The 16037-nt window shown below is 37.8% G+C and overlaps 1 protein-coding gene across 1 annotated transcript in view; it reads left to right on the top strand.

Moving 5' to 3' along the window:
* ST8SIA6 (ST8 alpha-N-acetyl-neuraminide alpha-2,8-sialyltransferase 6) overlaps positions 1-16037 on the top strand; it is a 125169-nt gene that overhangs the window by 104582 nt on the left and 4550 nt on the right. Inside the window, exons 6-7 of the mRNA XM_037509840.2 lie at positions 10552-10696; positions 14438-14550. Coding sequence (XP_037365737.1) covers positions 10552-10696; positions 14438-14550 — 258 coding nt within the window. The remainder of the gene's footprint in view (positions 1-10551; positions 10697-14437; positions 14551-16037) is intronic.

The following is a 16037-nucleotide window of genomic DNA, read 5'->3' as shown; positions in this document are numbered from 1 at the left end:
GGTTTACAAACTTCCAGTGCATTATTTACAATAGTAAAGGAGTTAACTTGGTATAAGTCTGCAGCTTGTCATTTGCTTTCAAGAGACAATCTAGTCAAATCACTTTGTTAAGTTAAAGATTATGCTCTAAGGCCTGACTACCATTAACTATGAGTCGCCTGAAAATCTATCAACCCGATTATAGACAGAATGAAAAGTTACACATCGCCCTTTCTTCAGATTGTTTAGCCCCCAGATGGAACTAAATAAGGGCTGACAAGCTCAGGGTAGAACTAAATAATTCTCTGCTTGGGCAAGCCTGAGGGCAGAGATGAAAAGTCAGGACATGGAGGGAAGCCAGAGGCCAAAAGGGGATTATAAGAGGACAGTTCCCAGAGGCCATGAAGAAATAGGAGCTGAGTCTGGGGCTGAAGCCAAAATGCAGATGATGAATTTTACCATACAAGAGCTATGAGAGCTGTTCTGAAAGAGCGCCTGAGATGGGAGCTTGCCTGCATGGCTGTTGAGGAGCACTTAGGGGCCATTTGTGCATGTGTATCAGGCTCATTAAATGTTGGTTCTCAGAACTGGCCTCCTACTTGTTCTTCCATCTGTGCAGGACAGACACCCTTCCATGTACAGAAGGAGCCCTATGCAATGTCGCATATTGCATTGCTTTTCCTGAAACATACAATTAGAACTTGGTTTGGTAAGGAAAAGATAATGAAATAATGAAATCTTTTATTTAAAAAAGTGCCATAAACACAAAGTGTACAAGAATATTTTCCTTAGGAAATGCTTCACAAAGTAGCATGTTGGTAGAATTATGGAGAAGATTGATTCAGCATACCGTAAGAGAACTGTTTTCATGGGGTTCGGAGTGTTAATTCAAGACCAAGTATGTTGCCATAAAAATATCTACAAAAAAAAGTTTCTTACTCCTCCCTTTTCCTCCCCTACAAAACATGTAACTAAACATGATACCGGAATTGTCAGGCCTAGTCTCTCAGCCAGGAACAGATCTCAGGCTGCAGGGGCAGCGCTGAGCCCCAGCATGGGTTGGTGTCTCACGAAGCCGCAGCAGGAACTTTGCAGACGCTCAGGCAAGCAAGCAAGAAGAGGCAGGTTTGTTTAGAAGAAGAAAAAGTTTATTGAGGAGAAAAAGAGCAGAAATAAAGTGGGACTCCCAGGCCAGGAAACCAGGCCTGGGAGGGGCAAGGAAGCCAAAGTGGAGTCGTGTCTCAGGGAATATATACTTTCTTTCCCTGATTATTCTAAAGCTCCACCAGTCTCTTTGTGATTGGTCAGTTTTCGGCTGTCTCACTTAATCTGCTACTGAGTGGGGGATCTTCACATTCCTTATCTAACAGCTTTCTCTTTCCCCATTTGTTACATCTTTATCTTTATGGCCTAGCCTTCTGGGAGAGCATCTCCACACTTTATCACCTGAAGAAAACCAGGACCATCCTGGATATTGTCCGTGGTCCTGGAATGTTTGTTTTTCCCATTTTGTTAACAATGGTCCTGGGATGTTTGTTTTTCCCAGTGGAATTGGTTACATTCCCTTGGTTGTCCTTATCTCTAAAGCCTCCCTAAATTCTTCAGAGGTCCCCTCCTACACTGTCCTTAAAACTGCCTAATAACCCTAGCTTGCCCTGTGTCTCAAACAGAAGTATAAACTCTGTTAACAAAGTTTTGATATAAATGACTTTTTAACATGTTGAACAATAAAGCAGTGACCTAGATTTTTTGTTGGTCTACAAAGTAAAATATATTCAGAAATCTCAACATCCATCTTAACGGCTGATTTTGTATTTTTAGAATTGTGTTTTCCACACTCATGCAATTTGCAATTGACTTGAACTTCATTTTTAAAAGGTAGGACCAACCATGTGACCAGACTGTTGTGAGTCAATTTGAGAGGTCGGTTTGGTCATAGCTTTGTGCTTATTCCCGATCACATCTAAAGTCAGCCAGATGGTTGACTTTATTTTCAAATCCTATTTTCAAATCTCTCCAGCCCTGCTTTTTCACAATCTAACTTCTAGCTCTACTGCTGTAATGTGAGCTCATTCTCCCTTTAGGACCTTTAAGAAAAAAACAGGTAACTGCTTTTCGTTTAGGCTACTCCCTGTGTATAGCTCTCCTGATGTTAGTAAGCTCCCAAAGGGCTGGGTCTACCCACACTTTATTTATATTTATATATTTAACAATTTGTACTTTGTAATGACCTTGAACTATGGTAATCACCTGAAGCAAATGTGTGCTGAATTGTTGTATGCTTTGATCCCACTTCTGTATCTTGCAGTTATACAAGTCAAATATAATTTCTCCTAAGTCCATATTGAAAACTGCAAGTGAATCCTCCTGAATTTGTTATTGCCCAATCTATACATTATTAGTTCTTTATCTGTTTAAGATCGCAATTCTTCTACATGGACAGCTGGTTTCTCAGTATGTCTTTGAAAACTATTTCCAAAGCAGCACAACGAGTATGGGTGCTGTGAGTACCACAGAGTAGACTCTATCTCTTCCCTCTCTCATCACTGTTCTTTAATGATATTGTTTCAGATAACATTAGAACTTTAGTAAGCACAAGACTCTTTTGAATTATATCAAGTCAATTTCAAACCTGTAAATCTTGTTCACTCCTTAAGTGGACTCTGACTGTAACAGGGTGGTCCCCAGGAAAGGGGGAGGTTCCCTGCCCCTCCCAAGGGAGGGTGGAGCTGAGCAGGGAGAGGAGAAGCTGCAGAGGAGACTGAGGAAGGAAGCAGGATGGAGCCAGGAGACCTGGAGGAGGTGCATGGAGCCTAGAGACACGTGAAGAAACTGCGCTTGTCTTTGGGTCGTGGACTGGGTGACAGATGTGGGTTGGGTCGTGGACTGGGTGACAGATGTGGGTGAGACCCGTGGGGAGGTGACCATGGCAGCTTTTATCTTGATGTTGATTTTGCTCTTTCCCTTCCGGGCTTGTCTGGTTGTTTGTGACCCTTTGCTGTGGGTCCCCACTGGAAGATGCTTTAGACTTGTGGCAGGCTTTGGGGCCTTGCTCTGGGCCATTCCCAGGTGGATGGACTTTTACCCACAAGGGGACGGGTAACTTTGGGTGCTTCATTTAGAAACTAGACTCTTTGCCTTACCTGTATTGTTTCCTAGTTTTATTAAAGTTCCTTCCCATTAAAGTCTCCTATGTTTTGTGTTGATGCGGCGGATGGCAGAACCCGTTTAGAATAGGCAGGTTTGCGGGGTTTGGGCTGCTCCTCTCCCTGTCCTATAACATGACCAGGAATAACTTGTTCTTAATTTCCAATACCAAATTTTTCTTACTTTCCCAACTTTCAGAGTTACATGCACACACACACATGCACACACACAGAGTTTAATGCAGCCACCCGGCATGATGACTGCGTGTGAACGCCAAGCTGGGGGTCGTCTACATGACACAACATTAGCATCTGCATGATATGAAAGGTCCTTTGAGCTCATAGCACCATCTTAACTTTCTTTTCTTTTTTTAAGATATGCTTCTGATTATGAATGTGAAGATTCTAGAAAAAACCTGAGGTGTAGGTAGCAAGATATGGTGATTGTAATAAGAACATGTTAATCATCTTAATCTTCCCTAAATCCCAAGTAGGGAGCATGGCACACCCTGGTACTTTATAAGGTATCCTCTGAGAGTGGGTTCTGGAGTAAGGTTTTGAATCTCAGCTTTGCCATTTTCATTCTCTTACACTTTGTAAGGAGGCTTTAACAGTTTTTCCTCTACCATTCTCAGTTGTTGGCTGAGATCCCTGTAATGAAAGACAGATTAACAAGAGAATAAAAACAGAAGTTTATTAATATGTATACCTCATATATACATGGGAGACTTTAAGGAAAAATGAGTGAATTAGAAATCAGATTTAAATAGCATCTTACTAAGGAAAAGAGAGGTCACATTGGCTTCTTAGGAAAAAGTACATGATTTAAACTAGATGAATGAGCCCTTAGGAGAAAGGATGGAAAGTGTGATAGTTTGTGACAAAGTTCTCTGGTCTCTCCTGTGGTGAGTCCTTCTTATCTGGTTGATGAAACTGCCAGCAGGGGATTTATGACAGCTGAGTTTCTTTTGGAGGATCTGTTTTTACGCAAAATAGGAAAGTTCAGAAAAAGGCTCTCCCTGCTTTTGTTGTTTTTCAGGTAACTACAACTCAAAATAATCAATATACCATAGTGTGATATTTGAGGGTAGATAGCATATTCTGCTACCCTTCAAATTATCCTTATAAATGTTTATATTTTCTGCCTTACTTGATCACAATAAAAATAAAGTCAGGGAGGGCCTCCCCGGTGGCGCAGCGGTTGAGCGCTGGGTTGCGAAGCTGCCCGCGGCCTCTACAGCTGCCAGTTCGAACCCCGGCTGCTCCCCGGCCACCAGAGGAGGGTCCCACATGGCGCGCAGACCTCTCCTGCCACCCGCTGGCCCCCTCAGCAGTGTACTTCGGTCCTTCTGCCTGCTCTGCTCCCCGCTCTGGCTCTGGTGAATTCTCTCACCCTCCCGCGCTTCTGACTGTACCCAGTGCTTGTATAAATAAATAAATCTTTAAAAAATAAAAAAATAAAAAATAAATAAATAATGTCAGGGAAAATGCCTATTTTATTCATAATATGTAGACAGGGCTTCTCACAGTGCTTAATGCCTGCCTGGAAGCTAAACAACTATAAGCAAATGAAAGAATATGTCACATGTGACCTACTTTCCTTTCATAAACCTGAGTTGTCCTCAACTGTAAAGTGAGTGTTAATTGTACCTGCAGGGTTATTGTGGGGCTTACATATAGCATATAAGAATATATATAAAATATTTAACACATTGTGAGAATGCATTAAATATTTGGTGTTATTATTGGTCAATCAATGATATAAAATATAGAGCAGCGAAAGAAGAAAAAAGTTTTTTAAAAGGAAGCATCAATAGGAGAGACATTTGGTATATTGCTTGGCCTGGGTACATTATAGTTTTAATGAAGGAAAAGAAATTTGACTAGTCTAGGAATCATTACAATGGTAAATAAATCCCTTGGAATTTATATAGGTTTAAAACTCCTTTTCTCAAGATGTCCCCCCTACCACATAGAATCCTAGCAAGTGGTTTCCTTAAAAAGGTAACCCTTTTTTAATACCCTAAATGGCCCTCTCATTAGAGAGCCTTAAAGAGTTTGATAGGCAGAAGATATGTCCCTGAGCTCCAGGCTGAAAAAGTCAGGTCATTAGTATTCAGTGTCCTTTAGTGCTCCACTCTGTAAGCCTTGAGCAGTCATTAACATTTCATGGAAATCCAGGAAGCATCCCATTTAGAACTGAAGAAGATTTTGACCTAAGACTTGAAATGAACCCAAAACAATAAAAATAAATAAATAAATAAATAAAAAGGACATACTCAGCACATAGAGTAAAAATAAAAATGAATTTCCAGTTTTATCAAAAATCCCTTTCTCAGAAGTTTATTGCAATATCTGTGATACAAAGAGGATTTTGCACATTTGCAGAGTCTCTTTCTAGATCAAGGTATAAAGCATTGGGCCTCCCTGGTGGCACAAGGGGTTAAGACGCAACCTATGAAGCTATCCACAGCCACTGCAGCATGAGTTCAATCCCTGGCCAACCAGGGAGCTACCCACATGGCACAGCAGACCTCTCCTGTCTCTCCCACTGCTCCCCTCAGCAGTGTATTTCAGTCAATCTGCCTGTTCTGTTCCTCACTCTTTCTCTGGTGAATCCTCTCAAGCCCCATACCTCTGGCTGGTACCCCAGTTCTTGTATGCATAAATAAATAAATCTTAAAAAAAAAAGGTACAAAGTATTAAGCCAGATTCTCCTAGAACAAACCTAATTCTTGAGAGTTAAGAACTTTTGAAAATTAAAAAGTTAAGCTTTTGAATTCTGGAACTATGAGAAGTGCTCCCATTTTTTTCCTGGAAGTGGAGGGTAGTGTATTCTCCTTTTGAAACTTCATGATGGGGAGAAAGTTGCTAATGGTATGATACAGCAAAGGTTATATCATCATCAAGTCAGTTACTGATCACTTGATAAACTTGACCCCTGGTGGATGAATCCTCTCTGTGAAATGAGATGCTCTAATGCCTCAATTATATATAGGGTTTGAAGCATTTCTGTCAACTGTATTTCAGCCTTTGAGTAGTGTCTGGGCAAATTCTCAGAAAGGTGCTGCCAGCTTTATGTTGCTCTGGTGCCCTGTTGGAAAGCCTCCTGAAGGAAGAACCCAAACGAGAGCATCACTCTGCAATTACAACTTACTTTAAAGTAAGTTGCAAATGCGTCAATGTCAAAAAATATAGCTTGGGGGATAGTGGTATAAGTCCTGGTCTCACTCCGAAGGCCTAAGAACAGGGAGCACCAATGTCTGACAGCAGAAGTTGGGTGTCCCACCTCAAGTATCGAGCAAATTTGCCTTCCTCTGCCTCTTTATTCTATTCAGGTTCTCAACAGATTGGATCATGCCCACCTGCATCTGTGAGGACAACATTCTTCCTCAGTCTACTAATTCAAATGCAAATCTCTTCTGGAAACATCTTCATAGACACTTCCAGAAATAATATTTACCAGCTATATGGCATCCCTTAGCCCAGTCCAAAATTAATATAAAGTTAACCATCACATCTAGTCAATACTGACATTGTCTTTGTTTCTTAATTTCTCCTGCTCTTTTTACACAAGAAGGGAAGAATTGTCATGCCTATTGTGACAATAACCTCATTGACTTTTGAGTCATCAGGAATCAGAATTGACTCTGTCCTTTGGGGTGATGGGCAATGGAATAACAGAGATAAACACTCCATTTTGTTTTATTTGTTATAAGTAACTCAGTTTTATACTAACACTGGCTATCACAGAGGTCTCTAGAACAGTGAGATGGAAAGTTACAAGTGGCATCAACTTATAATTTTGCCACTGAATATGAAGACTTAAAAAGTCCCTTTAATCTATGATCTAAGGAAGGTTTCTAAAATGACATTTTTGATAATTATTCTGATATTTTTCCTGGGAGATTACTATGAGTGATTAGGTATTTAACATTGATTTTTGAGAGTAATTTCTTAGAACTGGCTAGGCCAACTCTGACACAGACATGTTGTGGAATACTATTCCAGAAAAAAAAAAAGGAAAAAGCTGTTATTGATACAGCAATGTAACATGAATTATAAAAACAATATGCTGAATGAAAGAAATTTTACACAAAGCATTATACTTTGTGATTGTTTTTATATAGACTGAGAACAAGCAAAATTAATGTATGATAAAAAAATAATCACAAAAGTGTTTTCCTTAAGTTGGGGGAAGGCTGGAGAGAGACTGGGAAGTATAGGGAACCTCTGGGAGCTGGTAACATTCTGTATCTCGATAGAGATTGGGTAACAAAGGTGTATGCATGTCTCAAAATCCATAGGATGCATTTGTAGCTTTATTGTATATAAATTGTACCCCCCAAAATGTAAACAAAATAATGACATTCATGATGAAATATTTAGGGGTGAAGTATACTAGGACCTGCAATTTACTTAGAATTGCAGTAATCACAACAAAAATGAACTGATGGATAAATACACAACAAGGAAAATATAGTAATTGTAGCATTCAGGTGGTTTTTCAAGTGCTCATTTTCCAGGTCTTTCAAGATTTTGGTAAATTTGAAAATTTTAGTAAAACACTAAAGATACAGTTTTAGAAGAATCTATTTACATAAAAAAACATGGAGGGAACCCTGGGTAGTGTTTTTAATGATGCAATATTGTTTAAAGTACTGAATATTCTTAAAGAAATTGTTACTTGTAAAAGTTAAATGAGAATTTATTACATTGCCTTTTGCAAAATGCTATTTTTAAGAGACATATAGTTGTAAACACGTAAGGGTTTCTGAATTTGTAGCATGTCACGTGGAATGTTATGAAATTAAATTTGTAATTAAAAACTAGTGTTCTGGTTTTGACTACACAGCACTTTAGTTTTAATTTTTTTCTCTTGTTAATCCCCATCAACTCTCTTTTAGAAATGATAGGTTCTGAAATGCAAAGAGGGATAATAAGCAGACGATAAAATTCAGGGAAGAGTATTGCTGGTGGGAGTGCAAGTATGCTGGTGGGAGTGCAAACTGGTCCAACCACTATGGAGAGCTGTGTGGAGATTTCTTGACCTACTAAAGATAGAGCTTCCATATGATCCAGCAATTCCACTCCTAGGTATTTACCCAAATGACACAGAAACATTAATTCCAAAGGGCACCTGCACCCCTATGTTTATAGCAGTACTATTTACAATAGCTAAGCTACGGAAACAACCCAAATGCCCAAAAATAGATGACTGGATCAAGAAGATGTGGTACATATACACAATGGAATGTTACTCAGCAGTCAAAAAAGATAAACACATGCAGTTTGCAGCAACATGGATGGAGCTAGAAGGGATCATGCTCAGCAAAATAAGTCAGAAAGAAAAAGAAAAATACTGGATGGTCTCCCTCATAGCAGGAATTTAGAAAACCTAAATAAGGGACCAGGAAAAAGACTAATTAATACAAAGTAAAAATCAAAATCAACAAGCAACTATAAACCAGAGACACACTGTAGGGTTGGGGGTGGGGGGACAGGTAGGGAGAGGAAGGGATAGGGTACTAGGGTCAAAATAAGGGGGGTGCAATTGTATAGGAAATATAACCAAATGAAAATGTATACATTGTGCAAAAATGAAAAATGATGTAAGAATTATATAAAATAAAATATTAAAAAAATTCAGGGAAGAGTAAAGTATATTTTAATGATGTAAATTAACTCATAAGAAATAACATTAAAAATCTTGACTTTATGTACTCCCCTCTGGCTCTGGTGAATTCTCTCACTCTCCCACGCTTCTGACTTTACCCAGTGCTTGTATAAATAAATAAATAAATAAATCTTTAAAAAAAAACCTTGACTTTGTGGTAAAATAATATCATAGCACTGACTTTTCATACCCTAAGAATTACTGGATTTTAGGAAGACTAGAGTATAATTCAGAATGACCATGACCGATAAGGACATTGTGCTTTTTTCAAATGCACAAAGTCCAGCAGGAACATGCATACAAGTTCACTGTTCAGGACCAAAACCAAGGAAAAATGTGGAATGAGGAAGGAACCAGGCATGAATCTATGATTTCACATGCAGTGTGTTCACGGAATATTCACTGTCCCTTGTGTAATGATTGTGTCAACCTTGAGATATATTTATACACACACACACACATCTATAATACATTTATATTATACAAGTATATATATTTAAATATGTTTAAGTAATTGAAGAAATGAGTAAATGTTCAAAGAGGAGCAAGATAACTAAAATAATGAAAAACTGGACCTGTGAGGAAAATCTGAGGGAAGAAAAAAATTCTCAGAATACTTAAAGGCCGAGAAGATTCAGGATTTGCTTGCTTTCCATTTTGAATTACATGAAGTGCTTTATGAGGAGTTTCTATGAAAAACTAACAAGGAAAATTGATTTAAGCCATACTTCACTGTGTAAATGGAAGTAGCTCTTGACTTCAAAGTTGATTAAACTCTGGAGTAATTACCAAAAAACATGATGGAATCCACATACTGGGAAATTATATAAAATATAAATTCTGGTGGTTCTATGTTCATCTGCCAGAGGTTGAGGGCAAATTCAGATGATTTCTGGAAAAACCTTCCTGAGTCTGCAGTCTAATAATGTTTCACTCCACAGTAAGATTTTGATGTACAGCTTGGAACTACATTATGTATTTCAGGGCTTTCTATAAGAAATGACATCTTTAAATATGCTTTACTTAAAAATTCACTAATATACAGTGAACTACTATGCTTAGCAATACTGTACTGTAGTCTTGAAATCTGCTGAGATTTTAAATGTTCTTATCACAGAAAAAAGAAAAGAACAAAAACTAACTGTGTAAATGGATATATTAACTAGTGTGATTCTGATGATTATTTCACAATGTTTATACATCTCAAGTTATAGACCTTAGATATAAACAATTTTAAGCAGTTTTTATTTGTGAATTATACCTCAGTAAAACTTGACAAAGTCACTATATTGAATTATTCCCCTTTTCATTAGGTTTGTTTCATAACAGATAATTACATATTGCTTTGATGACCTTGTAACACACTGCTTAATTTAGTTTCTTACTTTATTTTTATTATAAAATAGAATGCATTCTGTCATTTTTCTCTTATTTCATAACATAATTAAAAGGGAGTTTTTATAGTTAAATATAATATTATTATATTAATCAGTGCTTCCTATTGGTTAAAGGGTCCCTACTTGAGAATAAGTATGTCTAATAGCCTTTGCTTCTTATCCTGCAAGTACCCTATTTCACCATCCAAGTCCAGTTAGAAAGAACTGAGACAAAAATGTTGTCTCTGTGAATGATTTGTCTTCTCTCTGAGAGTCAATATGGCAAAATCCCTTTTGCAAATTTTCCATTGTAGTCTCCCTTTTTGATTTCTTAATCTTATTCCTTGACTCATTTGATTTTTATTCTTTGCAGAACAAAACTTGCTTCCTGTTGTGATGCTGTCCAAAACTTCGTTGTTTCTCAAAATAACACTCCAGTTGGGACTAACATCAGTTATGAGGTGGAAAGCAAATACGAGATTTTAATTAGACAGAACATTTTTAATATGTTTCCAGTGGTGAGTAAAGATTTGCTGTGGTTTATTTGGGTGAGCATTCCAGGGAATTTATTCACTCACTTTAAGTTATAGTAATGGAGGAGTTAATTAAAACACCATACTTATACTCTGATATGTTGTATAAAATATGTATAGCAGTCCATTTTTAAAAGGTATTTCTGGATGCAGGGTGGCTCTGTAAGGAATGGCATTTATCCCTTAAATGATAAGCTCTCCTAGTCCTTGAGTCTTCATGACTCATCTTGAAGGAGATGAGGTACTTAGGCTCTCTGCATAGTAATTACTGGCACTTGGGAGATGTCCATTTTTCACCTGGAATAAGATTCTTCCAGTTGTCAGGCTGGTTGACTAAATCAATTTCTTTACAAAGAACTTAAGGTATATGTGGGGGGAAGTAAATATGTGAGAATTTGTGGTCAATAAACACCTCTGTAAGACATGGATTTTTGTCTTATGTGTTCAGAGCTACTAGAACATTCCCTAGTGCACTCATTACATATTTGCTAAATAAACTAATGGGTAATGATATGGTATCTTTATAAGAAGAAACTCATTCCTTTATATAAATCCAAACTGGGAGGGAGAAATTTTGTCATGAAGAACATTCCATTGCTTATAAATATACACTTTCAGGCATATTTTAAGGAATTGGTTAAAAGCCATCAGGCCAAGTCAGTATTGTCAAAACTAGGATTATTTTATAAATGCTGTGGGGTATTTGATACTTACAATTAATTCCCTTTTGTTAGAACTTTGCTTTCTTTCAAATAATTTGTCATGTATGTTTTCCCATTTTTCTTAATATTATAATTCAATGGAGAATAATTTTTTGAGAACAAATAAGAAATAAACAGAATTTTTTTTTAAAGATTTATTTATTTATTTATTTATTTATTTATTTATTTATTTATTTATATAAGCACTGGGTACAGTCAGAAGTGCGGGAGGGTGAGAAAATTCACCAGAGCCAGAGCGGGGAGCAGAGCAGGCAGAAGGACCAAAGCACACTGCTGAGGGGAGCAGCGGGTGGCAGGAGAGGTCTATGGGCCATGTGGGTGGGACCCTCCTCCGGTGGCCAGGGAGCAGCAGGGGATCGAACCTGCACTGCAGAGGCTGCGGGCAGCTTCGCAACCCAGCGCTCAACCGCTGCACCACCAGGGAGGCCCATAAACAGAAAATTATAGAGAAAAATGAAACTTTTCTGGAAGGATAGGAGGACAAAAAATAACAAACAGCATTCTAAAAATGCCCTCATGTTGCATTGAAATGACCAAAAGTTGAAAATTTAATAATAGCTAAAGAATATTTATGTTCCCTATCAGGGAAGGTCTTGAAAAGTTCCACAAAGAGCCACCTATTCAGCAATTTTTGCTAGTGTTCCCTTGCTTTACACTGACCAGAACAAAGGAACAAGAGGTCCCTTACCTCTATTGGGCCCCCTGAAAAGAATATATTTACCTAGTTTTGTTAATTCTGTATGTGATTAACAGCATTCATTTTCCAAGTTTGTACTGAATTTTAAGGCTGGGGGGAGAAAATTCTGAATTCAATATAGAACAATTGCAACACTTCTCTATGTTGCTTCAGCATTTGCTCTCAATGGACATGACTTCCAGCGAAAGAGCCTCTTCCTACCCAGCTTCCCACACACACCCTGCCCTGCTCTGTCTCACTCTGCCCTGCTCTGCTGCATTCGGGTCCCCAGGACTCGGCCATAAGGCAGAATGCAATAAATGCATTTGGATAATGTGAATGCTTTTTCCTTCAAAAACTTTCTAAGTTGCTTGAAAAAAAAAATGACAAAGTTGGCTTTCAACCAGACTGAGAAATGAGCAGGCAGTTGAGTGGCACAAATTTGCATTTTCTTAGCAGGTTTATTTTAGGTAACACTGAAGTTTGTAATTTATTGAAACTCTTACTGCATATGAGATCCCAAGCATATGGATGTTTTCCCCCAGATGACCAAGAAACCAGAGAAAAACATTCATTATTTTGAGTGTTTAATTGGAGATAGGTTTCCCTCAGTAATCTTTTCCATTGTATGATAAATCACATATTTGCATTCTGCCCTATCTATAAAATTCAGGATTTATTGTGGTACTGTGAGTAAGCACTGTCTGAAGACATCTTGAGCTAGAAGTTCAGTGAGTTACGATAACCTGAGATATCTGAAAACCACCCATTTGAAAGCCAAACAACATGCTAAGCATCGCAGATATAAAAAGAAATAAGACTCGTACTGAAGTTAACATTTTATCCACTAAGCGAGAGGAGTGGTATCACGTGTAGGTTAAGGGCATGGGCTCTGGAGCATACTGCCTGCGTTTGAAGACAGATTTGCCCCTTCCTTGCCACTCCTTAATCTCCTGCCTCCATTTCCCCATCTGTGAAATGCTCCTGTGGTGGTTGTATGAATTACATGTGTTGATAAGGTGTGCACTGTGAACAGTAGCTCATGTATAACAAGCACTATATGATTTTTAACTTTTAGAGTCAAACCTAGACATGCTGAAACAGGTTTTTGTGGGTTTTTTGCTAGTTTGGTATCTTCTAGATGCAGCATTGGGAACACAGTGTTTGAGGGGTCTGTTGAATTGCCCAGAACTACCTTAAACCTGGGGTGTTTCCAGTGATGCTAGTAAACTGACTTTTGTCGGTAGGATGCCCTGATCTGTAGCATGTGCCAATTTTAAGGGTGTAAATATTCCTACTGTGGCCAATTTTAATTTATCAAAGGTTTCACAACCAGATATCAAATTCTGGAATAATTACTTGTTGGCTCCCACAAGTAGGTAGAAGTGGGCTCCAGCACAGTGCTGGGGCTCATGTAGGGTGGGCCGTTGGGTCAGCAAGCTCTTATAGAAAAGTCACTGCATGCATTGCCTGGTGCTAGGTCTGCAAACGATGAGAGGGATTTAAAGTGGTCCACACACTCTGTGCCCTCGAGAATGTACACTTAAATTCCAGAGACAAAAGAGGTAAGTCGGCATCTCATCACTGTGAAGTCTGAGCTGGCATCTTAGCTGCCAATCAAGGTCACACCTTTACTTCACAGAACGTTACCAACAAAGAAAAGGTATTGAACTGAAAAGTTATGTTTCAGACTAAGAAGGATTGGAAGAAACCTTCTGGGGAAAGTAAGTTGGGTTCTTGGAGGAAATAAAAAGGACTCATTCTTGGAAATTAGTTTGAAATAGGTCAGCACAGAGCTGGAAGACCTCCCTGAAGCACCCTTGTGGGTCATTTGTGAGGGTGGAAGGCATATATCTCACACCACCCCTGAACCTGGAGGTCTAAGTTTCACTAAATTAACTATTCATTTTATTTCCAAGATAGATAACAATGTTCCTTTCTAATGCTTTATTTTCTCTTTTTTTGCTGAAAACATTCTGCTTGTTGGAAAGGTCCAAAGTAGAATTTTGCCATTCTCTTTTTATCTACTTCATTATGTGACATAAATACATTATATTACCTGTTATATACAAACATATATTTGTTTTATTATATTAAACTGCATATGATAGGCTGCCTATTTCTCTCAAGAGAAATGAAACTTAGGTTTTTAGGACTTTTTATTATAGTCATAAGTTGATCAGCAATGCTATAGTGTTTCTACTTCTGCTACTTCTACTTTCCTTAGGGTGTATAAAAATTAAGCTACATGAATTAAACTGGTGGTGGTGGTGGTGGTTTTTTAAAACTAAATACTTTCTGTGGTGCTTTTCTACTTTCTCCTGATAGTCCCAGCCATTTATGGAGTACCCTTACAATCAGTGTGCAGTGGTTGGAAATGGAGGGATCCTGAATAAGTCTCTCTGTGGAGCTGAAATAGATAAATCCGACTTCGTTTTTAGGTAAGAGCTGTCAAGCTGGTTTCTTTGTAACCAAAGATCAGTTGGATATTGTAAAGGCATAGTGTTAAGAAAATTCATGTAAATTTCAACTTTTGAGCCAGGTGCTTAAATCTACAAATTATCTTGAAAGAGTTTTCTTAAGTATTGAATGAATCACGAGCTCTAAAGAACGCTGATGCCTGAAGGATCAAAATGTGCTGTGGTCACTTGTCAGAAACTGTGGGTGAAATCATGGTGGAAGAGAGTCTGTGCCGCAGGACTGTCAGAGCATATTCATGTTAGCATCGCTCCCTGGAAAGCATTTTAGGGGTCATTTCCCGGGTTTCCTCCTACTCGCTTTAATAGCGCATTTCAAAAAAGTTTCATTCTCAGGTACTTAGGAAAACGCTGGCCTAGGCATTATACAGCCACGCAGCATCATTATTTATTGAGTTTTTTGGCTTGAAATTAAAACTTTCCTTCTGCAGTTTCTACATTCTGTTTTTTAAATGCTTATATCTCAATACCAGCAAGCTTGCAAAAATAGAAACAAAAGTGGTTTCTGTGTGTGCCAATACTAAGTCAAGCTGTAGAACAGCTCTACGTTCAGAATATGATAGAAAGGTGATTCATCCCTGTGAGGATGGATTTCCATTGAAATGCACCTTTTATAAAAAAGTAACTAGAAATCTGTTTCTTCTTATTTTAGGAGCACTGATTTCATACATCAGAGGACCTCCTGTGATCCTTATTGATTTAATGTTGTTGCTCTTTTAAGCAATGAAAAGGAAATACAGTTTTGAATCAGTAGCTCTCCCTCATTTTAAAATTCTCATTTTAAAATTTTCTGTTGAAGGTAATGACAGAACAACAGACCTGACAGTCCCACAATTATTGGATGTGTTCCTTATAATTCATGTTAAAATAGCCAATACCTGAATGATTTAGTCATTTTGTTAAGGTATTTGGTATGAAAAAAGCCATAATAATGGTAAATAATTCTTGTACTTGTTATTAATAGACTTAAAATTCCAAACAATATCTGTGGTATTATACTGAAGCATCCATTTTCCTTTGTAGCAAATATAGGAAATAGAACTTTAGTTTTTAAAATTAAAAAACCATTCTCAACAGCTACGTAATTTATAATTCTAAAATAAATGCATGTATTTCTAGATTCTGCATTTGCAGATGCCAGGTATTTTCCTGAACATAGAGATCCCTTTGAAGTTAAGTTTCCCAACTGAAAGGCTAGAAATGATTAGCATCATTAAAATTTATTCAATTATTAAGCCTGTACTTATTTTGACTGTACATGTTCATAATTTATAAGCAAAGGGAAAATTTATTGCTTCTCCTCATTTCAAAATGTTGAGAGGTTTCAGTTAAGAGGATAAGGAACAAAAACTGTCAATGAGTAACTGTACTACACTGTTGTAGATATCACAACACTCAGTATTTCCTGTAGGAGTTGTCCATACCTTTAATTGGACTATGGGTGCCTTGGT

This window comes from Talpa occidentalis, unplaced genomic scaffold, assembly GCF_014898055.3.
Source record: "Talpa occidentalis isolate TD23 unplaced genomic scaffold, MPIMG_talOcc4v2.1 talOcc4.14, whole genome shotgun sequence".
Taxonomy (NCBI): Eukaryota; Metazoa; Chordata; class Mammalia; order Eulipotyphla; family Talpidae; genus Talpa; species Talpa occidentalis.
This window is presented reverse-complemented; position numbering and strand designations above follow the sequence as displayed.